This window comes from Meleagris gallopavo, chromosome 1 (genome assembly GCF_905368555.1).
Source record: "Meleagris gallopavo chromosome 1, MGAL_WU_HG_1.1, whole genome shotgun sequence".
Lineage (NCBI taxonomy): Eukaryota > Metazoa > Chordata > Aves > Galliformes > Phasianidae > Meleagris > Meleagris gallopavo.
The window spans coordinates 51,411,619-51,434,919 of record NC_139404.1 but is presented as its reverse complement, the minus strand read 5'-3'; the positions used below and the strand labels follow the sequence as shown (position 1 = coordinate 51,434,919).

Sequence of the window (23,301 nt, the reverse complement as noted above, 5' to 3'; positions counted from 1 at the left end):
GTCCATAAAGAGGAAAATCTTAGAATGATAGAATTATTTAAGTTGGAAGGGACCTTTAAAAGATCATCTAGTCCAACTCTCCTGAGTTGGCAATGAACAGGGGTACCTACAGCTACATCAGGGTGCTCAGAGCCCCTCCAGGCTGACCTTGGGTGTCTCCAGGGATGGAGCATCCATCACCTCTCTGGGTGACATGCTCCAGTGCTTCACTACTTATACTAGAAAAAACTTCTTTATTATATTCAACCTAAATCTCCCCTATTTTAGTTTGAAATCATTTCCCCTTGTCCTATTCTAACAGATCCTGCTAAAGAGTCTGTCCCTTTCGATTTCCCTTCCCCTGATGGCAGCACTGACTCCTCAGTGATTTCTTTTGCCGTTAAACATTCCTCTAACCCATCCCATGACTTAAACATTTTCTCAAAGACTCAGGCAGGCGGATAGAGGTATGTAAGCCCATCACTATCACAAATATCAGCCTCAGGCTGCTTGATTTATCTTCCTACAAATCCCCCAGGCAAACTCAGCAGTAGTCCCACACAACACCGTCCCCTCCGGCACTGTGCAGCCACTGATCAGTGAAAGCACAGCAAAAGTAGAGAGGAAGCAATGCAAGCCCTCACTGCAGAAGCCAGAAAAGCTCCAGCCCAGCAACTGCAAAATTGATGACAGCCTGCTTTCAGTTCTCCCTCCATCTCGCTGCAAAGCTTCCGAGCTTTTTTGGACTGAGGAACCTGGCCTCACAGCCTCTCCACCTCCAGTAAGCCCAACCAAGTCAGGCAGAAACCAGGCCTGGGGCATGGCGTGCTTCCCTGATCCCATGGAATTGCTCACAGAGGAGTGAGCTGTGCCTTGGCTCTTGTGACCTTGTCTCCTGTGACCATCTCAGAAGAAGGCAAAGGCCCAGATGCAGAAGATGGTACACTGGAGGACACCTCAGAGCAAAAATAGGTGATAGGATGAGAGGTAATGGCCTCAAGTTGCGCTAGGGGAGGTTCAAGTTGGATATTAGGAAAAATATCTTCTCTGAAAGAGTGGTGCTGCAGTGGCACAGGCTGCCCAGGGAGGTGGTGCAGTCACCGTCCCTGGAGGTGTTCCAGAACCATGTGGATATGGTACAGAGGGACCTGGTCAGTGGGTATTGTGGGGATGGGCTGGCAGTGGACCAGGTGATCTTAGAGGTCTTTTCCAACTTTAGTGATTCTGTGATTCTGTGACTCTTTGAAAAAGTTGGAGTTCTTCCTGGGAAGAAGTGCCCTACCAACACTGGCACTACCAACACTGGCAATGACACAATGGGATATCCACTCCCTTCTCCTGAGTCTCACCTCCCCATCTACCTCTGCCCTGCAGGAAAAGTAAGGAGGAGGACATTTTAGACACATCTTTAAGTGCGTCCAAGCATGCGGCTTTTGGGGAGCAGGCAGATGGAGCAAAAGCATCGGCCTAAATGCAGCTCAAAAGTCCTTAGGAAGAAGTGAAGCTGCAGAACATGGATGAAAGGAGGAATATAGTTTAGGGAGGGTAGTTTTCCATATTATTTCACACTCATATAACTAATAATATCATTCAGTTTCATATCTTTCCTTCTTCCCCCCAGCAGAACTATAGGCTCAGTGTGTTCCAGCTTCCCATGTCCAAATAGGGCTCACTGAAAGAAGTGAAAACTGTGCTGCAAGCACGTGATGCCAGTGGAAAATGCTCATTTCAGAGCTAGTCCAGTGGCAAAAATGGCATTGATGTCTTCAGGCAGGACTGGCCTCTTTCTAAGGGCCAAGGGATGTTAAGGGCTTTCTCACACTTGCTTCAAAGACTCGGACATTCCAATAAATACATTTTACCCAATAGCAAAATAAGCAGTAAGTGGCCTGGGGGTAAGAGCTAGCTTTTGCTAGAATGCTCTGTAGCTTTAAAGAGCAGAGTAAGACAGGAAAAGCATGGCTGAGTCAGGCTGGGAGCGCTGAGTAATCCTTCCTGAGTGTGCACAGTCGCCAGATGTCAGCCCCACACAGAGCCGTGTGTGCATAATCCCTCCAGGCCACTCCAACCCACAGCACCGAGCCCAGCTGTGCAGAGGACACATGAGGCCCACCCAAAGCCAGGGAACAGATAGACAGTAGACACCCCTCCCTGTTCTTCCCTTCCAGCCCACAGCAGCGGAGCAATGATGGCTTTAAGTGCCCCACTCTTTTGGCCCCGAGGCAGAATTTGTGCTTTCCCAAAGCACAGATGAATGATGCATCTCCCGTCCTGGTTAGCTGAGCTTCCAGCATAGCTCCAGATGGAAGAGGGGCCCCACTACATCTGCGGGCTGCCTCCTTGGCTGATGCAGCAGACAAAACAGCGGAGCAGCCAACAACTAGCGGGAGCACCTTGTCCAACTCTCCTGTCCTAAATCAGAGAAACTATTTGCCACTGCAAATATCTGCAGCCTGCCTCGATTTCTCCAAGCCCTGCATCACACCTTGGCAGATGTGATAATCCCCAGGGTATTGAGGGGATGGACTGCTGTCCTCTATCACCTCGCACACAATGGTGCTCACAGCAGGGCCCACCTGCCGTGCCAATTCACTATTTCTGTTGTGTAAGGGAGAAAGGAAAGCATATATTTGTGCATCAATGCAGGCACACCTGTGCAGCGTGTGGAAAGAATCATAGCGTCATGGAATCATAGAATCATTTGAGTTGGAAGGGACCTTTAAAGGCCATTTGGTCCAAATCCCCTGCAATGATCAGGAATACCTACAGCGCAATCAGATATTGAAAGGACCTTTAGATACTGAAGTCTCCCAGAAGCCTTCTCTTCTCCAGGCTGAACAGCCCCAGCTCTCTCAGCCTGTCCTCTCAGAGAGGTGTTCCATCCCTTGGACCATTTTTGTGGCCCTCCTCTGGATGCGCTCCAGCAGATCCATGTCTCTCCTGTACAGAGGGGACCACATCTGGACGCAGTACTCCAGGTGAGGTCTCACCAGCACAGAGCAGAAGGGCAGGATCACCTCCCTCTTTCTGCTGGCCACATTCCCTTGGATGCAGCCCAGGACACAGTTGGCTTTCTGGGCTGTGAGGGCACACTGCTGGCTCATGTGCAGCTGCCATCCACCAGTACCTCCGAGTCCTTTTGGGCAGGGCTGAGCTTTAAGGGTCCCTGCTGTGCTCCCTTCGACGAAGCAGGGATGTTCCCACCCCACAGTTCAAAGCTCCTCATCCCATAGGCAGCAAAGCTCCCCGTGCCTTTAGAGGCTCTGAAGATGCTCACAGCCGAAGGTGATAAAACACTGACACCGGTCTCTTTTTAGGACAGATGCTGCAGAAGCTGCATCCCCTTGTTGGTGCTGAGCTGTCACAGGGGTGAATTCCTCCTGCTCTCCCAGCCGTCCCCGGGGGCTGGGGGGCACAGCAGTGGAAAGGGAAGTGCAGCGTGTTGCAAGAAGCCTCACATGAGGTCAGCGGCTGTGCTGCTCACGTGGCCCGCCTGTATAAAGCTGGGAGCAGGAGTCGGGCTACAAAGCGCAGCGCTTCGAGTCCCGGGAGAGGGGGGAGAGCTCAAGCGAGGAAACAACAGGGGAAACAGAGGCTCGAGACAAGGAGGAGAAGCATGGAAACTTCGCAGCCACGCAGCGCTGAAAGGTGAGATCGGGACGGGGAAGAGACGGAAGCGCTCAGCCAGCAGTTTGTGTTCTCCCCTGCTTTCAGGCGCGCTCCTCCTCCCATCTCTGGATGCGTCCTGGCGGTGCTCCCCGCTCAGGATGGCGGGCGGAATGCCGGCGCTGCTATCCGCGGCTCTGCTCCTTCTCCTGCTGTCCCCGGCTCCCCCTTTTCTTAAGGTCCCTTTGGCTGGAGCTAGAGCAACAGCGCTGATAATCTGTCTTGCTGCTCTCCCCCGCCCAGCATGTCCCAGGACCTGTCGGAGCTCCTGAAGGAAGCCACCAAGGAGGTGCACGAGCAGGCGGAGAACACACCCTTCATGAAGAACTTCCAGAAGGGACAGGTGTCCCTCCACGAGTTCAAGGTAGGCTGTAACAGCACGACAGAGCTGCTTGGGGTCTATGCGTTAATTACTGGCACATGTAGTTAATACAGTGGGCAGATATTGGTTCAGATTGGATATGGGGAAACATTTCTCCTCCAAAAGAGCGGTGCTGCAGTGGCACAGGCTGCCCAGGGAGGTGGTGGAGTCACCATCCCTGGAGGTGTTCCAGAACCGTGTGGATGTGGCACTGAGGGACGTGGTCAGTGGGCATGGTGGGGATGGGCTGGAGGTTGGACTGGGTGATCTTAGAGGTCTTTTCCAACCTTAATGGTTCTGTGATTCTATGAATGGAGCATACTGAATTTAGAATGCTCTAAGCGTTTACAGCTAGAAATAATGATGGAATAGCAATGAAGTGAGGCTGTGAGATCATCTCTGGCACCACACTTGACAGTGTTTTAGCTGTCACTGGGGTTACAGCAGAGCTGGGATCAGGAACAATTGCTCTAAGGCAGAATGAGTTGGAGCAAGCTGTATCTGCTGCCAGCAGGTAGGAGCCTGTTGCTTTTCTTGAAATGTAAGAGCTATATGCCGGTACAAGTCTGCATCTATCCTGGCTAGGAACAGGATGGATCTGAGCCACGTAACAAAGCCGTGAGCAAAAACAAAGCAAACACCTGGGTAAGAAATTCCCGGGAGGCCAGAGGACCTGATGCACAACTTTGCAAATAACAGCCAGCAATCCAACCCATGGTTTAATTGCTTTGTTGTCGAATGGCTCCTTGATAAATAAATCCACGAGAACAGAAATTAGGCCATTTATTTCTGACAGGTTGTATTCACAGCACTTAGTCAAGCATGAGTTCAGTGGCAGGTGCTGACTTCCTGCTGTTAGGAATGGGGCACTCGTTGGGCATTGGACTTTGAGACAAGTTGGTGATGAAGAAAGGCCTCTGAGATTCAGGAGCACAGCTCGGTTTCCTAGGAAATATTTACCCAGTGATGGGAAGTGGGACGTGACACTGGGCTTTGAAAAGCAATAGCAGTTTTCAAAAGCCACCTTTCCCACTGAACCACTTAAAACAACTGGCCAAGTTAATTTTTCTTCATTGGTTGGGCAATGTTTCTGTTTCGCTTCCAGTAAGCTGGATAACGAGTTATTATTTAAAAACACCTTTTTTTTTCTTATTTACTTTCTTGGCAAACCCATTTACCTGCCCTGACATGTGACTCTTAGGATCTGAATATCAGTTTCTACAACAAAGCCACTGCCTGGGTGTGTGTATCAAAGTCCTGTTTGCAATGGCAAAAAGCTGAAATAATTCCTGCGGTACTGATCGCTCTATTGGGAGAGCAAACTGCTTTCTCTCTAATTCCCCCAAACCTGACTCACCTGTACCTCCATGTTCTACACTTTGCTGCCGATAAGGGATTTCAGTGTAAGCAAGAAGTGGTGTAGGTACAGATATGAGCACAGCCTGTACAAACAGAATGCCCATGGAAGGGAAGAACACAGCCAGATTGTCTTATGCCATGTGGAGAAGCTGGCAGATAAAGGAAAATAGCATGTAAGCTGGGAAAAACAATAACAGTGGTTTCAAAACAGAGGGATGAGCGCATAGCTGCACAGTGATCCTTCACAAAGGCATCTTTCAGATGCTTCCCGTCCCATACATCCTATCTCCTTGGGGCAACAAAAGAGGCATCCCCTCTTCCAAGGCTGAATGAGGCGAAGGGGTGCCTCCATTCCCAGGATGGTGGGCTGCCAGCAGGACAAGTTGGTTGCAACGTTGGCGGGGTGGGTTGTCATCTCACAGGGTCCCACAGACGGAAATCACATCCACCTGTAAGTATTCAGATTGGAACTGTGCACCAAGAAATGTGCCTTTGGGAATGCTCTCTGTGTTGACTGGGGGGATGAAGAGAACAGATGAGGTGTGGTTTAAGCTTGCATTATGTCAAGCTGGGAGAACTCTAAGTTGTAAGCGAAGGCAGCAGCTTTTAAGGGTAGGTAAGGCCAGCATCTGCTGGAAATGGGCTGGATGCCTTCACTGCCCCTTGCATCTCCATTTGCCACACAGGAAACCTGCGACATAACAGATATGCTGCATAGCGTAATGCTGGGTGTGTGCATGAGTAACTTTTTTATTAGTGGGATTTGTCCCAAAAGCAGACAGATGCATCTGTAGCTCATCCTCTTCTGTTTCAGCTGGTCACAGCGTCCCTGTACTTCATCTACTCTGCTCTGGAGGAAGAGATTGAACGTAACAAGGATAACCCTGTCTATGCTCCTGTTTATTTTCCGGCGGAGCTGCACCGGAAAGCTGCCCTGGAGAAAGACTTGGAGTACTTCTATGGCAGCAACTGGAGGGCAGAGATCCCATGTCCTGAGGCTACCCAGAAATACGTTGAGAGGCTCCACTACGTTGGCAAGAAGCATCCAGAGCTGTTGGTGGCCCATGCCTACACTCGCTATTTGGGAGACCTGTCTGGGGGGCAGGTGCTGAAGAAAATTGCCCAAAAGGCTCTCCAGCTGCCAAGCACTGGAGAAGGGTTGGCTTTCTTCACCTTCGATGGAGTCTCCAATGCTACCAAGTTCAAACAGCTCTATCGGTCCCGCATGAATGCCCTCGAGATGGATCATGCTACTAAGAAAAGTGTCTTGGAGGAAGCCAAAAAAGCATTCCTGCTAAATATACAGGTGAGTAACAACCAGCCAGCCCTGTCTGCCCACACCCTCTCCCAAATAAGATAACAGCTACAGAGGATGGCAAAGCCGGTATTTCTGCTGTCGAGCCTACGGGAAGTTGTGGGTTACAGCAGCCTAGTGTTGGGTGGCTGCACTTGTCCAGACTGTGAGCATAGCAACCAGCAGGTCTCTGAAAGGCTCTTCTTCCTCCTCTGGGGATTGAACAGAACATGCAATAGCCTTCTGCTTACCTGGAAGCTTACTTGTAAAGTGAACAGGCAGACCCCACAGGCCTGTTCTGTGCAAAAAGCCCAAAGAGCCTGGGGTGCAGGGGAGCTGGGCTAGATGATCTTTAATGGTCCTTTCCAAAACAAACGATTCTATGATTCTTTAGCTTGGGTTGAAAGCTTCTATCTTCCTTTAGTTCCCAAAGTGTCTAGAGCAGGGGCAAGGAGAGCAGCAAAAGCAAAGGAGAAAAAGCCACATAATGAGATAACATTCTTACTTCTCAGGTGTTTGAGGCGCTGCAGAAGTTGGTGTCCCAGAGCCAGGAGAATGGTCATGCTGTGCAACTGAAGGCAGAGCTTCGCACGAGGAACGTTAACAAATCGCATGAAAATGGTAAGGCATTCCCAAAGGCAGGTGTTTAACATTGCCACTTGCGGTTTGGCTCTCCTCCCTTCCTCTGCTGTTGTTTGTGAAATCAACTGAGAACTGAGAGCGAGGTGCTTACACCAGCCTTCACCAGCAGCCAGTACATAGTGCAAGGGGTAATGGTATGGGCAACGCTTCTAGACATGACAGAGCAAGGATGGCATACATGAGTTTCCCAGAAATAGTGTCAGTGAGGGAGCAGTACAAGAAGACACTCCTTTCTCCTCCTTACAGGCTGTAGCAATGGTAAGGCTCATTAGTCAGAGAAACCTGGCCTTGAGTTTACAGAAGCACAGACTGTAATTTTGGGCCCAGCATTTGGGATGCTGACAAAAGGTTCTGGGCATACAGCCTTGCTTGAGTCTGTCTTTTTGGTCCAAATCTTCCACTGATCATTTCCTTGCCTTTCAGAGTTGTTTATTCAAAATAGCACCGGAAAAGGGTGCAGAGTTTAGCACAAGTGTGGTTTTCTGGATGGTAAAAATAGCCTGCTCAAGAGTGGGGAATTTACAGGCTGATTTTACAGGCTCAGTTTTGCTAACATCTCCACCTACTGGCAAGTGCTGATCCTGAACTGGGCATAGCCTGAGCAAGAAAGGCAATTGCTTTTTATGGAGCCTGATTTGTTGAGTGAGTTATGAGCAAGCTCACACGTTGACAGGAGAGAGCAGTTTCCCTGATAACATGTGCTTCTAGTAGGAAAGCCCTTATCATCTACTCATTCTGAAGCTGAAAGGGAGATTTTTTCAGTGCATGTTGGATTGAAGCAGTTTTCTCATGGAAAAAATGAAAAGTATGCTGGTCTTGCACATCATTAAGGAAGTTTAAAGCAAGTTCTTTGGAAAGGGCAGTAAAATTTCTCCATGAATCTTTGCTGCCCCTTTCCCAGTAAGCCTACAGAGATAGGAATTTCCAAAAAAAAAAAAAAAAAAAAAAAAGGTGTTGGCTGAGGAATTCCATTCTGGAGTTGTACAGGGTGACTATTTGTTTAGTGTACTAAGAAAGAGAGGTGATGCATTGGAAAAGGGAGGTGGTGGAGTCACCATCCCTGGAGGTGTTCCAGAACCGTTGGATGTGGCACTAAGGACATGGTCAGTGGGCACGTGGGGATGAGCTGGTGGTGGACTAGGTGATCTTAGTGGTCTTTCCAACCTTAATGATTCTGTGATTCTATTTCTATGAACTCTATGGATTCTATGATTCATAGAATCTTAAACCAGTTGTATCAGTGAGATACGGGAGACAAAATGCCCTTTACAAATTTATCTTAAGTATTTACTCGGCTATCTCCCGCACCCATCAGGGGTCTGAATGAGTCCCTTGAGAAGTGGGGCAGTGCATTTCTAAGCCAGTGAGGAGACAAGGGAAGAGTCCTGCACCCAAGTGCAAGCAGAAGGCTTGTGCACCTTTGTAACACCTATGTGTCGGTCTGGCTGCTGCCTTGCTTCATCTGGCCTGAGAGAGAAGAACCTTCTGCCACTGATTTCTCACCATGCTCTGGGTTCTCCTCCTCTTCTGGACAGCTTCACCAGGTCTTCTCTGGCACTGGGGAGAGCAGCTTACTTCTCGCTGTCCTCATCTGCTCATTTTTTCTTATTTGTACCAGGTCCAGCAGCTGGGAAGGAAAGCGAGAGGACAAGCAGGATGCAGGCAGACATGCTGACCACATCTCCCCTGGTGCGGTGGATCCTGGCGCTCGGCTTCATCGCCACCACAGTCGCTGTGGGCTTATTTGCCAAGTGAGAGAGAGCAGGATCTTCACCTTCTCTTCGGGCCTTCCCTCACCCTGAACTAATCCACCTTCCCCAGTCCTTCCAAGGGAAATTCCCTCCGACTGCGCACTGTGATCTCAGCTCTGCCACTAATATTTGGAGATCTTTCTCCCCAGAAAGCAGAGTGCTGCGAGAGGCTCCAGGCCATTTCCTTGCTTGCTGCAAGCTCTCCTCACTTACTAACAACATCACCGCCAGGACCAAGGGATGGAAAAGCCTAAAACCAACAGCCAAGAGCTGCAATTATTCGACAGAGTATCTGCAAAAATCCCACAGGATGAGAAATGCAGTTTTGACACCTGTCTTGCCTCAGAACTATGCAGCTCCCGGAGCTCTGTTTGCTCAATGTTTAATACTGCTAGATAACACTGTGATCATTGTTTCTGTGGAGCCACACAGCTCCCGTGGGCTATAGACCTGTTTTATATGACGCTGGCAGGTCTGTGTTAAATCTTCTTCCAATCATTTTTCTTTATCCTTTTTTTTTTTTTTTTTTTTAAGAGACAATGGTTGTTGAAGATACAGTGTCATTCTTTTATCTGATTATATAATTTATATACATAATAAAATTCAATGTGAAGTCTTCAAGCCTGGCGTTTCCCATTGTTAAAGGGGAGGTGGGAGGGGCCTTTCCTCCCTCCCAGCTTTGTGTGCAGCAGTTACAACAGAGAGGTGGGAGCTCTCAGAACCAGCCCTGTTCCCACTCTTCTCCAACACCTTCAGCTCCTACAGAAATAAAACAACGTCCTGTGGTTGTACAAAGTACCTCTAACTTTTGACTGCCCAGATACCAAGCATACATCAGGCCTTGATCCCACCTCACAGCTCCACCAGATGGGGAACAGCCATGCAATAGCAGACCTTGGTGCCGGCTACACAACCCCACTCTCTGCCAGGACCTGGCACACACGCAGCCAAATCCAGCAAGGTGGAAAAAAAATCATGGGTTGTGTTGGAAGGGACCATAAAGCCCACCTAGCCCCAAACCCGTGCTGTGGGCAGGGCTGCCCCCCACCAGCTCAGGCTGCCCAGGGCCCCATCCAACCTGGCCTTGAACCTCCAGGCATGGGGCACCACAGCTTCTCTGGGCAGCTTGTGCCACTGCCTCGTAGCCTTCTGAGTAATTAATTTCTCCCTAAGAGATAACTGGATTTCCTCTCTTTTAGTTGAAATCCCTTTCCTCTTGTCCTACTGGTGTCTCAGTACCAATTACTTGCCATTTTTGCTAATTAAGGCGCTTGCTCAAAGTTACAGTTCCGTTTATAACTTCCAGAAGCTCTGCTTATCTATGATAAATATCCTTCCTGGCCACAAGACTTCTGCAATAAGAGCAACATCCTCCAAGTATGGGCATTAGCCCAAAACAGTAACCAGTCAGTAGAGACCATGTGTCCTTAGAAAACCTGTGCCCAAACAAGGACAAAGTGAGCCTGGAAAGCCTGTCAAAAACAACCATTCATTTAAATTCATAGTTCCACAAAAAGCCATTACCATCTAGGCACAAGGCACGTTTCGCAGCACCATCTTGCCCACTGGCCCACCCGGTCTCCCAGCACACCCCACCCGGGGCGGGGCTCTCCGAAGAAACTCACACTCCCCTCGCCAGCAATGGTTTCCTCTGCCACCCCCCGCCCAACGCCGGAATAATGGTACCGCCCGACCGCCATTTCGCTTCCCTCCCGCTCTTCTCCCCCAGATTTCGCGCCAAACTGCTCCCGGCGGGCGGGGACGGAACGCCCCGACCAATCGGCGACAGAGGCGAGGCCGCGCGCTTCCAGCCGGGGCCGGGGCGGAAGGGCCGGCTGAGCCAATCAGCTGCGGGACGCCGCGGGCGGGCCAATCGGAAGCGGGCTACGCTGCCGACCGCCGTCCGCCGGGCACTGGTTTTGCCGCGAAAAAGTTGTTGGTGGTGTGTGGGTCGGTTGTGGGCCTCGGCGTGGCGTAACAGGGCGGGGGCGCTCGGTTCTGAGTGTGTGTTCGCCCCGCAGGTGAGGTACAGGCATCATGTCGGGCTTCGACGAGCCCGGTGTTTATTACAGCGACAGCTTTGGCGTGGACACATCGGCGGATGAGGGACAAGTGCGGAAATCGCAACTGCAGCGACGCTTTAAGGAGTTCCTGCGGCAGTATCGCGTGGGAACGGACCGGACCGGCTTCACCTTCAAATACAGGTGCTGTGGGGTGTGTGGCGACGCAGGTCTGCTCTTCCTACAGAGCAAAGAGAGCTCCCTGCAGGGTGGGCAGGGAGCATTTATATAGACTGGAAGGAGCGATCCTTGAGAGAAGCCCCGCAGAGAAGGACCTGGGGGTATTAACGGATGAAAAGCTTAACATGAGCCAGCAGTGTGCTCTTGCAGTTCGGAAAGCAAATGGTGTCCTGGGCTCCACCAGAAGAGGGGTGGCCAGCAGAGACAGGGAGGTGATTGTCCCCCTCTACTCTGTTCTTGTGAGGCCCCATCTGGAGTACTGTGTCCTGGTCTGGAGCCTTCAGTACAAGAAAGACAGGGAGCTGTTGGAGAGGGTCCAGAGGAGGGCCACAGATGATCCGGGGACTGGAGCACCTCCTCTATGAAGACAGGCTGGAGAAAAGAAGGCTGCGGAGTGACGTCATTGCAGCCATCCAGTACCTAAAGGAAGCTTACAAACAGCAGGGGAATCAACTCTTTGAAAGGGTAGATAACAGCAGGACAAGGGGAAATGGTTTGAAGTTGAGGGAGGGAAGATTTAGGTTGGATATCAGGGGGAATTTCTTTACAGAGAGAGTGGTGAGGTGCTGGAACAGGATGCCCAGAGAGGTTGTGGATGCCCTGTCCCTGGAAGTGTTCAAGGCCAGGTTGGATGGGGCCCTGGGCAGCCTGGTCTAGTATTGAATTGGAGATTGGTGGCCCTGCATGTGTCAGGGGGGTTGGAGATTCATGATCATTGAGGTCCCTTCCAACCCTAGCCACTCTGTGATTCAGTGGACAGCGCCATATTGGAACTACTGTCCCAGGGCTGATGGCACATCTCACTGTGTTTGGGGTGGAAAGTTTGCCCGTGTCCCCAATCCCCCTTAGTGCTGCTTTCCTCATAAGCTTTACTCTGAGGCTTCCTCATGGAGCCCTGCAGGTAGCCCTGACCCTAATCCTGTGCCTGCTGCCTTGCAGGGATGAGCTCAAGCGGCACTACAACCTGGGCCAGTACTGGGTGGAGGTAGAGATGGAGGACTTGGCCAGCTTTGATGAGGATCTCGCCGACTATCTGTACAAACAGCCTGCTGAGCACCTGCAGCTGGTAAGGGATGGAATGGGATGTGTGATATGTGACGTTGTGGTGTGAGGGTGGTCCTGACTGCTGTTCTCTTTATAGCTGGAAGAAGCAGCGAAGGAGGTGGCAGATGAGGTCACTCGTCCTCGTCCTGCCGGTGAAGAAGCTCTCCAGGACATACAGGTCATGCTGAGGTCTGATGCCAACGCGGCCAACATCCGCAGCCTGAAGGTGAGCCTTTGAGACCGTAGTCTCACAAATGTAGGAAGTGTCATCACATTACCTTAGCACCGTGAGTTTCCTTTCCATCCTCCAATGTTGTTTCCCTCACCTTCCTTTTTCTCTTCCAGTCTGACCAGATGTCCCACCTCGTGAAGATCCCTGGCATTGTCATTGCGGCGACCCCTGTGAGAGCCAAAGCCACCAAAATCGCCATCCAGTGCCGCAGCTGTCGCAACACCATCAACAACATCGCAGTGCGCCCGGGCCTGGAGGGCTACGCTCTGCCCCGGAAATGTAACACGTGAGAGATGACCTGGGGCTGTGTGGGTCAGGCAGTGGGCAAAATGGGCACACAGAGTCATATGAGTTGAAAAGGACCTCTGGAGATAATCTAGTGCAACCCCCTACTGAGGCAGGATCTCTACAGTAGATTGGAGAGGGAAGGGTCCAGGTGGGTTGTGAGCATCCAGATGGGTTGTGAGTATCTCTGGAAAAGACTTCACAGCCTCTCAGGGCAGCCTGTTCCAGTGCTCTGTCACCCTCACTGTGAAGAAGTTTTTCCTCACATTTGTATAGAACTTCTTGTGTTCCAGTTTGTCCCCACTGCACCTTGTCCTGTTGCTGGACACCACTGGTAAGAGCCTGGCCCCATCCACTTGACCACCCCCTGCTATTAGGTATAAGCATTGATAAGATCCCCTCTCAGGTGTCTCTTCCCCAGGCTGAACAGTCCCAGGGCTCTCAGCCTTTCCTCATGAGAGAGATGCTCCAGGCCTTTCACTGTCTCGTTGGCCCTCTGCTGGTCTCTCTCTATAAGCTGCCTGTCTTCTTTTGAACTGGGGATCCCCAGTTGCTCCATATTTCTGCTTTTAGCTCCTCTTCCAGCTTTCTTACCAAGTTTTTATCTTGTTCAGGCAAACTTCTTGCTTCTACATCCCCCTCCCTGATGGGCTGTTTTCCATTAAATTCTATAAGGGTACTTTGCTCCTAATTTCCAAATCCTGCTTTACAGCTTTTGCTGCCTGCATGAATTGCAAGTATTAGGCTGCTGCTGTGCTGCTGTGGCATTCATATGGGCTGATCCTGATGGATTGTGTCTTTGAACTCAAGCCTGCCAGTATTTATTTTCTCTGCCTTATCTCTGAGGCAGCCTGAGAGGCCTGTGGGATCAGCCTGGCTCCTGAGCCTTGGCTGCACAAGTGGGTCAGCACAGCTGCCATGCAGCCTCTCTCCCTCTTTCCAGTGGGACTTTTCCTCCCTTGTGTTCTCTCTTCCCTAATAGCCCCATGGCTGCCTCCATGAAGTCAGGCACTGATGGTGCTCTGCAGAGAAGCCAGCAGGATGCAGAGCTGCTCACCATCTCCCAGAGCTTATAGTAGAGCAGTGCAGATAGGCAGAGCTGGCGTCTCAAGAGACTCTGAGGTTGATGGCAGCCTTGTCACACTGCTAATTGCTTTCTCACCAGAAATCACTTAGTGTTTGCCTCATGCGTGAGGTTATAAAGAAATATGTCCTGTCAAGGCATGGAGTCTATACTGTTACCTTCTGTGTCATTAATGAGTTACCTTCGTGCTTGCTTTTAGCAAGCAGGGTACAGGGAGGTGCTTCTGAGAGTATTCAGGGGGAGCATCACTGTGCTTTGGGTTTGTGCTGATGTTCTGACATGTTGGAGGCAAGAGGTGGTTTGGAGAACCTTTGGGCTGTTGACAGTGCCTTTCTGACATGGGAGGGGTGGGCTCTGGGTGCTGTGACCACTGTCCACACCCCTACTGCTGCCCCTGGCTGACTTCTCCCTACTGATCTCTACACAGAGAACAGGCTGGCCGCCCCAGGTGCCCGCTGGATCCCTATTTCATCATGCCAGACAAATGCAAGTGTGTCGACTTTCAGATCCTGAAGCTGCAGGAGTCCCCTGACGCTGTGCCACATGGGGAGATGCCCCGGCACCTACAGCTGTACTGTGACAGGTGATAGCTGGGTTCTGGGTGGGCTGTGGCCTTGCTGCCACATCTCAGGGTGATCCTGCAGCATTGCTTCTTCCCCTGACTGAGTGTTATTACTGTAGTATCATTAAGGTTGGAAAACACCACTAAGATCATCTTGTCCAACCATGTTGGTGGTGCTGTCATTTTCCCCACCACTATCCTTTGCTTTCCCCTTTTAATCTTCTTAGGTACTTGTGTGACAGAGTTGTCCCAGGGAACAGAGTCACCATCATGGGCATCTACTCCATCAAGAAGTCTGCCCAAAGCAAGAACAAAAGCCGGGACAACGTGGGCGTGGGCATCCGAAGTGCTTACATCCGTGTGGTGGGCATCCAGGTGGATGTAGAGGGTTCAGGTGAGGGCTGATTTTGGTGCCTGTCTGGTCTATGTGTGTAGCTGGTGTTGGGAGAGTCCTCTTTCTGAATAGGGCAGTTCCACCAGTGAGATCTGTACAGAATCCCAGTCTGTGTCCTTTTCTTCTACTTACTTAGGAAAAGGTTCAATTCTGGTCCAGGAGGTCTGTCTTCTTGGGTGCTGTAAACCCAAATGTCCTGTATGGTTTTGTCTCAGTGGTGTTAAATGATGAGGCTTCAGCCTGAGTCCTCCAGGGTATTTCAGTACTTGTATCTTATTGATCTTTGTGGGAATTCATTAAACCATCCCTGAGGATCTGGGCTGAAGTCAACGGTTAAAACTGAGCTATGTATTTGAAGTGTGGTTCTGACTGTGATTTCTTTCCTGTTTCTCCCAGCTGCTTTACCCAAGATCCTTGCTTTGCTTTCTTCCAGTCCCTTTCCCTCACACAGGCTGTAACAAAGTGTCTGCCATGCTGGGTTAGTAAATGCCTGCCCTTTCCACCCTTCAGACCTGGTGGCACTTGGCATGAGATGCAAGAAGGGCTTTTAGTGTTAGACGGTGTGAGAGAGACAGTGTATTTTTCTTTGAAACACCCATTTGTTCACTGTTGCTTCATTCTTCCCTATGCAGGACACAGTTTTGCTGGTGCAGTGACCCCTCAGGAAGAGGAGGAACTTCGCCGCCTCACTGCCATGCCTAACATCTACGAGATGGTTGCCAAGAGCATCGCGCCTTCCATCTATGGCAGCACCGACATCAAGAAGGCTATTGCTTGCCTCTTGTTTGGAGGCTCTCGCAAGAGGTGGGGAAAAGCCAACTTGGTGGTTTATACAGTCTGCCTGCCGTTATCAGCAATGCTCTGTTACCAAGATAAAGGCTCACCATCTCTCCACCATCTCCCCACCCTGCTGCTCCAGGCTCCCAGATGGGCTGACCCGCAGAGGAGACATCAACTTACTGATGCTGGGTGACCCTGGGACAGCCAAATCCCAGCTGCTGAAGTTTGTAGAGAAGTGTTCGCCCATCGGGGTAGGTGCTATGAGGTGTCTTCTCATTTCTTCCTTTGGTTTCCTGCGTGCCACTGAAGACCAGGGTCTTGGCAGATTCCCACTCGTGCATCCCCAGTGAGAGCAGCTGGTGGAGGTGTGAACTGGAACTGCTGGTGCCAGCCTGTGGGAGATGAGGGAAAAGGACAGAGCATGAGGGAGGGAAGGGGAAACAGGTAATTAATGCCTTTAATGGTGCTATGAGTCAGGCTGTTTGCAGACATCCAAAGATGTGGCCAGTGCTGCTGTTTATTATTAAGACTAGATCAGCAGAGGTGCTGCCTGGTCAGGACAAATGAAGCTGACTGCACCTCAGGCACAGAGCTCCAAACTGAGCCCAGGCATGAAATTATATTTTCAGCTCTGTTTTCTCATAACCTCCATTAAAGTCAGCCTCTGACTGTGTTGTTTCCTCAGGGGGAAAACAAAGCTAATGCAGCAACGCACCAAAAAATGAATCACTCCATGTTCTGTATTTAATACCTGTATTTGTATGTCTGCAAGCCCTCCGGTGTGTCACAACTGCTTGGTTTGAGGCTTGGGACCATGCAGCAGTCTGTGTCTGTATCAGGTCCACTTTTGGCACATGAGGGGTTTTCCCCTTGGGCTTTGCCTTTCCTCCCTCTGCTCTGGCCATGGCATGGTGGTGCAGTGGGATGTTGGGTCCTGCAGCGGCTGATGTGCTGTCCCTCCTTGTCCTGTGCACCACTAGGTATACACCTCAGGGAAAGGCAGCAGCGCTGCTGGCTTGACAGCCTCAGTCATCCGTGACCCTTCCTCAAGGAGCTTCTTCATGGAGGGAGGAGCCATGGTGCTGGCGGATGGGGGAGTGGTGTGCATCGATGAATTCGACAAGGTATGTGGGGTGTGCAGAGCTTGGCACCCAGCTGAATTCTTCCAGAGGTGACTGACAGTGGCTTTCTTTTTTTTTTCTTCTTGTTTTTTCCACTTCGGGTGAGAAGATGCGGGAGGATGACCGTGTGGCCATCCACGAGGCCATGGAGCAGCAGACCATCTCCATTGCGAAGGTGAGAAGCCAGCCATGCTCAAGTCTCAGCAGAAGCCAGTTTTCCTCCGGAAGGATGCATGGACCCAACTCCTTGATGCTCCTCATGGTGGACGATCCCTCTCCAATGTGGGACTGTTACAGCGCAATTGAATGCTACTTAAATGGACTTAAGTATAAGTGCTTGAGGATGAGTTCATGCATAATGCTTAGGAGTTCATACTAGGAGTTAGTAGTCTTCTAGCCCTGCTGTTGTATGGACTTGACTCCATCTATTCCTTTTTCCCCACAGGCAGGAATCACAACCACGCTGAACTCTCGCTGCTCAGTGCTCGCAGCTGCAAACTCTGTCTTTGGACGCTGGGACGAGACCAAGGGCGAGGACAATATTGATTTTATGCCCACCATTCTGTCTCGATTTGACATGATCTTCATTGTCAAGGATGAGCACAATGAAGAACGAGACATGGTGGGTTGGGGCTGTGGGCTCAGCTGGGGCTTGAGGCATGGCAGCTTGCACAGCCATAGCATGGGGCTGAGAGCCTGGGGAAGAAGCAAAACAAGGCTCTGTGCAGACCTGATAGCAGCCTTAAATTCTCTGAAGGAGGACTATAAGAAGGAAGAGGACTGACTCTTTAGAAGGGTCTGTTGTGATGGGACAGTGGGAAATGGTTTCAAACTAAAGGAGGGAAATTTAAGTTGGATATAAGGAAGAAGGTATTTTTTACAGTCAGGGTGGTGAGGCAGTGGAACAGATTGCCTAGAAAGGCAGTGTATGCCCTATCCCTGGAGACACTCAAGGTCAGGCTGGAGGGGCTCTGAGTACCCTGCTCTAGCTGTGGGTGTCTGTTCATTGCAGCGGAATTGGACTAGGAGGCCTTTAAGGGTTAGTTCCAGCTCAAGAGGTTCTATGGTTCTAAGACCTCTTCCTTGCTACATTGAAGCAAGGCAAGCTTCTCGTGGTCTCATAGTTCGCTTGTCACCACAGAGCCAGGCAGGACCAGTGGGGATAGGGCTGGGGAATGCCTTCTACAGTATCAACAGAGCTGTGCTCCCTGAACTGCTGAGCTGCTGCCCTGTTTTTGGGGAGGATTGGATGACTTGGGGAGGTTTCCTGTGGTCTGACTGCTCCCTGCTCTCCTAGACACTGGCCAAGCACGTGATGTCCTTGCATGTGAGCGCCCTGACGCAGACACAGGCTGTGGAAGGTGAAATCGAGCTGAACAAGCTGAAGAAGCTCATCTCCTTCTGCCGGACGTGAGTGAGAGGGATGATTTTAGGCTGTGCCCACGTCACGTGGTGCTGTTGGGGTTGCATTGTGCAGTGAGGCAGATGTGTGGCCTAGGTCTGGGCCTGGTGCATCTGCACCTGGAACCGGGGGCATGGAGTGGGTTGTGAGGCAGCACAGGCACCTTTGAGTGAAAGGTGTCTCTGAAGACCGAATTCTTGGGTTGATAGGGGTTAGGTTTAGAAGGGCTTTCCCTTAGAAGGGATGCGAGTGAGAACAGCTCGGAGCACACGAGGGACATCCTACCCAGTCTGCCATCTCTCCTGTCCCCTCCTGCAGGAAGTGCGGTCCTCGGCTGTCCGTAGCAGCAGCAGAGAAGCTGAAGAATCGCTATATCCTGATGAGGAGCGGTAGTCGGCAGCACGAGCAGGAGAGTGACCGCCGCTCCAGCATCCCCATCACTGTCAGGTGAGCACCATGGGGCCTGCTCCTATGTGGGGAGGGAGAGCGTTGCTGTCCTGTACCCACCAAAACTCTCAGGTTTGGGATTAACTCATAGTGTCATCTATGATAACCCAGAGGATTGGGGTCCTGTGGTTTGGGAGAGCCCACTGTGAATGGGGCAGCACTGGAGATGCTGTGAGTGGAGGGAGTGTCAGGGAAAGGAGAAAGCCCCTCCAGGCTACAGTAGAAAGTGGGGAATGAGAGCATCTTCATTACCCACAGGCAACTGGAGGCCATTGTGCGCATCGCCGAGTCCCTCAGCAAGATGAAGCTGCAGCCCTTTGCCACTGAGGCTGATGTTGAAGAGGCCTTGAGGCTCTTCCAGGTGTCCACACTCGATGCGGCCATGTCGGGAAGTCTGTCAGGTGAGGATGGACAATGTTGTATTGGCTTACAGCTTCCCTCTGAGAGGGGTGTGTGTGTGTGTGTGTGTGTGTGGTGGGAGGCGCGGGAGATGGCTTTTTGGCTTTGAGAGTGACATCTGGTTGCTCATGCAACCTCTCCCCTTCAGGGGCAGAAGGCTTTACGACGCAGGAGGACCAAGAGATGCTGTCACGTATTGAGAAGCAACTCAAGCGCCGCTTTGCTATTGGCTCGCAGGTGTCAGAGCACAGCATCGTGCAGGACTTCATGCGGCAGGTGGGCAAGGGCTAGGCTCTGCAACCAGGCAGCCCACAGTGCTGCTGTGGGGAATCCATTTCCTGGGAGGCAGCTGCAGAGCCCCCTTGGTCATATTTGCTTTTGAAGTTGTTCATAGGGAGCAGGGTCTGTTGTGTTTGTGGAATTGGAGGGGAGTGAGGAGAGGGTTTTTTTCCTCTATTAAAGTGCTGGGGTTGAGGTTTGGGGCTGTTCAGGTACCCTGCAATACCTGGTAATAGACTGAAGTCCAGCGTTGAATCCGGAACGTTTTGACTCACAAAACTGGCTGCACTCAGATCTGAAGTGGTGAAATGGGAAAGTAGCAGCAGCTGCTGCTGTCTTGCAGAGAGGCACAGCCTTTGGCAATGGCTGCGGTTCTTGCTGGGCTGCATTGAGCTTCTCCCTGCCTGTTCATCTTACCCTGCTCTCTCCCTCTCCAGAAATATCCTGAACACGCCATCTACAAGGTGCTGCAGCTGATGATGCGCCGTGGGGAGATCCAGCACCGCATGCAACGCAAAGTCCTCTACCGCATCAAGTAACCCTGAGTTCCTTGCCTGGGAGGGGCAGCTGCTAATGTGCTTGATGAGAGATCCATGGGGCCACTGCCAACACCTGAAAGCTTTTCCTTGGGGAGCCAACCAACCAGGGCCTCTGGAGCCAAGGTCTGAGGCAGCCAGGCTTCCCCTTGGGTGTTCTGTTGCAGTTTTTTTCTTGATACTGCAGAGGCTTCTAGTTTGTTTTAAAATAAAAGCTTGTATTGGTACATTAGGGTCCTTGTCCGTCTGGAAGGGAGAGAGGGGTTGTATCTTCATCTCTTTTGGAGGCGGTGTGGGACTGGGGGCTTTACAACCTACTGCTTTCTGCTTCAGAGCTGGAGTTGGTTCATTCATCTTTTGCATCTCAAAGGACTCTGGGAGGCAAAAACACATCACCCTGCAATGGAAAAGGCTGTGCAAAAGTCTTGATGAAGCATGGCACAGCCCTGAGCCCTGCTGGCACCAACTGAGAAAGCACTGGTGTACAGGAAAGGAACAGTGGTAAAAAGCTGCCACCTTACATGTGTGTTAGCAGGAGAGATGTCCCACTTAGCAAAAGCTTCAATGGGGCTCTGCACATTTTCTGGTGTGCATTTGTGCTGTGTGTGGCAGCTGTCTTGCATTGCTGGATTTCCTTTGCACCCTTGCACTGTCAATCTGATTTTTTATTATTTTGTGCTTCCCAGCTGTCACGGCTCTGGGCATGCAAAGCTGCTCTGCAGGCGGGAGAGGCTGCTGCTGCATGTTACAGAGCGACCTTCAGGTTGAAAAAAAAAAAAAAAAACAAACACCCAGGAGTACACTGTACAGGCTTTGTTACTGGAATAGATGCTCAGGGCCAGCAGAGGGAACTCGAGCCTTGAGGATGCTGGGGCTGCACCCTACTGGGGCTCTACAACATCCTTGTCTGCTTCTGTGTGGGTGCTTGGAGAGGCACCTGGTGCACTGGGACAGGGCCAGAGCTGGCTGAAAAGTCAGGTATACCTTCCATGGTAGTGGTAGCCTTCATGAGGCTGGTTCTGCATTGGACAAACAGTCTTCTGCCCTCCAGGCTCTGTTTTGTTGTTTGTTTTTTTTCTGGATGGGTCTGGTGTTTTCTGAGGATGGAAAGGGAAAGGAGGTTCTGCGTGATGATGGATGTGTGCAAAACTCGTCCCAGCTGTCTCCGTGCCTCGCTGCAGGAGGCACACCAAACTTCCCAGCTGTATTTTACCACACTGCATCCAGACACAGCTCAAAGCAGGGCCACTACCACCCTGAATCAACATAATATCATGGCTGCTATCTAGCCACATGCTATAGCCCAGGTCTGGCAGGTATGCCATGCATCTCATAGCCCCTGCCGCTCCTTCCCAGTGCCTCCATCCCTGCTCTGAAGGCTCTGGCAGTACCAGTCTACCTAATGCTTATTGACTGTTGACTTCTGGTATTCATGAAGCCTACAGTGATGCTTGCAGGGCTCAAAGAAAGCATTATCTCAAGGTGTGTCAATCTATGCTGGGCGATTTTTTGTTACTGTTGTTGTTTTCATGACATGATATGGAACAGAAGAAAGTTTCAGTGACAGGGATCAGAATGATTGATCTCTTCGTGCTATGAAATGTGTTGATTATGTGGTATGAGATTATGTAAGCGTACATACAGCTCAAAACGTCAGCTCAGTCACAAGAAGTGAAGCTGGGATACACACAACTCTGGCATTATCTTGGAACTTGAGATTACTGACTACAGATAGCACTGCAGAGGAGAATCTAAGGGGGGGAATAGCAGTTCTCAGTCAGGTAAAGGTGTAATTACTGGAATATCTACATTGATAAGGGATTAGTGGTATCCCTGGAGAAGAGCACCAGACCTTTCGTCAGCTGCTTGAGAAAGGGTTAGTTATACTTGGTCATCTCTGATGTTCCGGTGTGCTGAAGCGTGGGGCAAAGTCACTGGGTGTCCTTAGCTGACCAGACATACTGTTCCCCACTGCTAGGCTAGTAGAGAGCAAAACCAGTCTGACACTTGGCATCTTCCAGCAGTGCAGCACTCCTCCAGCCTACAGAGGTAACCTACTGCTGTCACAGGCCCAGGACCAGGTCTGGGAGTGCCAGGCTGAGATTCATCTGACCCCGTGCTGAGAGCTGAGCAGAGCTCAGGCTGTGTCACTGCCAGGGCAGAGAGCAGATTTTATCCAAAGTAAACATTTAAAAGAGGCCAGAGGATTCACTCTGTTGACTGTGGAAGGAATCCAGGGCAACGAAATGGGGTGAGTACTCCTGCAAGCATAGGCATCAAACAGGAGGCAGAATCTTCCTGTGTGTATCAGAGAAGGGCTTCGTTGGAGGCTTGTTTTGGGATCCTGGCTCTGGAAGCTGAGTCATCACATCTGTGCTGCTCCGCTCTGTTCCATCTCTGTGTGGGATGAGAGCTGTTGCAATGCAGCAGTGTGAACTCTAAGCATGTTGTGAGTGTCACTTCCTCCATAAAATAAAACAAAACTAAACTGTGGAGTCTTAAGGACCATGGCTCAAGGATGTGAGATGAACACATTGTTCCCATTGCTGTTTATCCCAGAGAAGAGGAGCCTGAGGGGTGGCCTCATGGCAACCTACAGCTTCCTCGTGAGGAGAGCAGAGGGGTCTGCCAGTTCACAGGCAAACAGGACACTGGTTTAAATGTGCTGGATCAGCTCTCAGGGCTTCTTGGTAGAAATGGGTCACTAAGGAACGCTCATCAGAGAATCTCCTCTGGACCATCTGCTGGTTCTTGGCCAGGCAATGCTGATTTAGCTGCCTTTCACACCAGACAACTTGGGGCCCTTGGAATGAAAGCAAAGGAGCCTTATCTGCCCAACTCCATCAAAGCACCTTTGGAATGCTTGCTGAGGGGAAAGCAGATCTATCCACAGTTGGCCACATGCTGTGTGCTCATCAGCATCCAGTACCTCTGCGGTATAAATAGGTATCTATAAATAGATAGGCATCTTTCCTGCCTAGAAACCTTCACCTGATGGGATCTGTCAGGTTTCAAACTGCACCTGGTACTTTGCAGGCTCTGTCACAACCGATCGCAAGGATGAAATTCCCTGTGTCACTAGGAGTGAGGAGTTAAATGAATACTGCTCAAGATATTTCGAAGTTTCTAGACCAATAGTTGATGGGTTACCTAGCACAGAGGTAATATCGCTGTCCTAGACCATCATGTCAGATGTGCACATTCAGTGTTCATTTATCTTCTATGTGAAAGGCAGGTCCTGCTTGACCAACCTCATTTCCTTCCATCACCAAGTGACCGCTTGATGGATGATGGAAAGACTGTGGATTTAGCCTACCTAGACTTCAGTGAAGCCCTTGACTCTCCCATAGTATTGTCCTGGAGAAGATGGCAGCCTGTGGCTTGGACAGATGTATTCTTTGCTGAGTAAAAAAAACTGACTGGAGAGCCTTGCCCAGACTGGTG

At 50.7% G+C, this 23,301-nt stretch overlaps 2 protein-coding genes across 3 annotated transcripts; both read left to right on the top strand.

The window, feature by feature from the left end:
* Window positions 1-3,454: 3,454 nt before the first annotated feature.
* HMOX1 (heme oxygenase 1) lies at window positions 3,455-9,673 on the top strand. The gene is made up of 5 exons (XM_003202341.5): window positions 3,455-3,627; window positions 3,889-4,009; window positions 6,180-6,671; window positions 7,172-7,280; window positions 8,920-9,673. Exons 1-5 carry the CDS (start codon window positions 3,596-3,598, stop codon window positions 9,054-9,056), a joined length of 891 nt encoding a protein of 296 aa, XP_003202389.2. The 5' UTR covers window positions 3,455-3,595; the 3' UTR covers window positions 9,057-9,673.
* A 1,179-nt stretch (window positions 9,674-10,852) lies between these two features.
* Window positions 10,853-20,084, top strand: MCM5 (minichromosome maintenance complex component 5). 2 transcript variants are annotated; one of them, XM_010711766.3, is made up of 17 exons: window positions 10,853-10,994; window positions 11,074-11,256; window positions 12,232-12,358; window positions 12,434-12,562; window positions 12,682-12,854; window positions 14,365-14,520; window positions 14,727-14,893; window positions 15,526-15,697; window positions 15,813-15,924; window positions 16,654-16,797; window positions 16,904-16,969; window positions 17,240-17,416; window positions 18,092-18,204; window positions 18,515-18,643; window positions 18,902-19,044; window positions 19,191-19,318; window positions 19,759-20,084. In XM_010711766.3, the coding sequence occupies exons 2-17, from the start codon at window positions 11,090-11,092 to the stop codon at window positions 19,858-19,860; spliced, it is 2,205 nt and encodes a 734-aa protein (XP_010710068.1). In that variant the 5' UTR covers window positions 10,853-10,994; window positions 11,074-11,089; the 3' UTR covers window positions 19,861-20,084. The 2 variants fall into 2 exon arrangements, with proteins under 2 accessions (XP_010710068.1, XP_085083495.1); XM_085227369.1 differs by having other exon boundaries at window positions 10,967-10,984.
* Window positions 20,085-23,301: the final 3,217 nt, after the last annotated feature.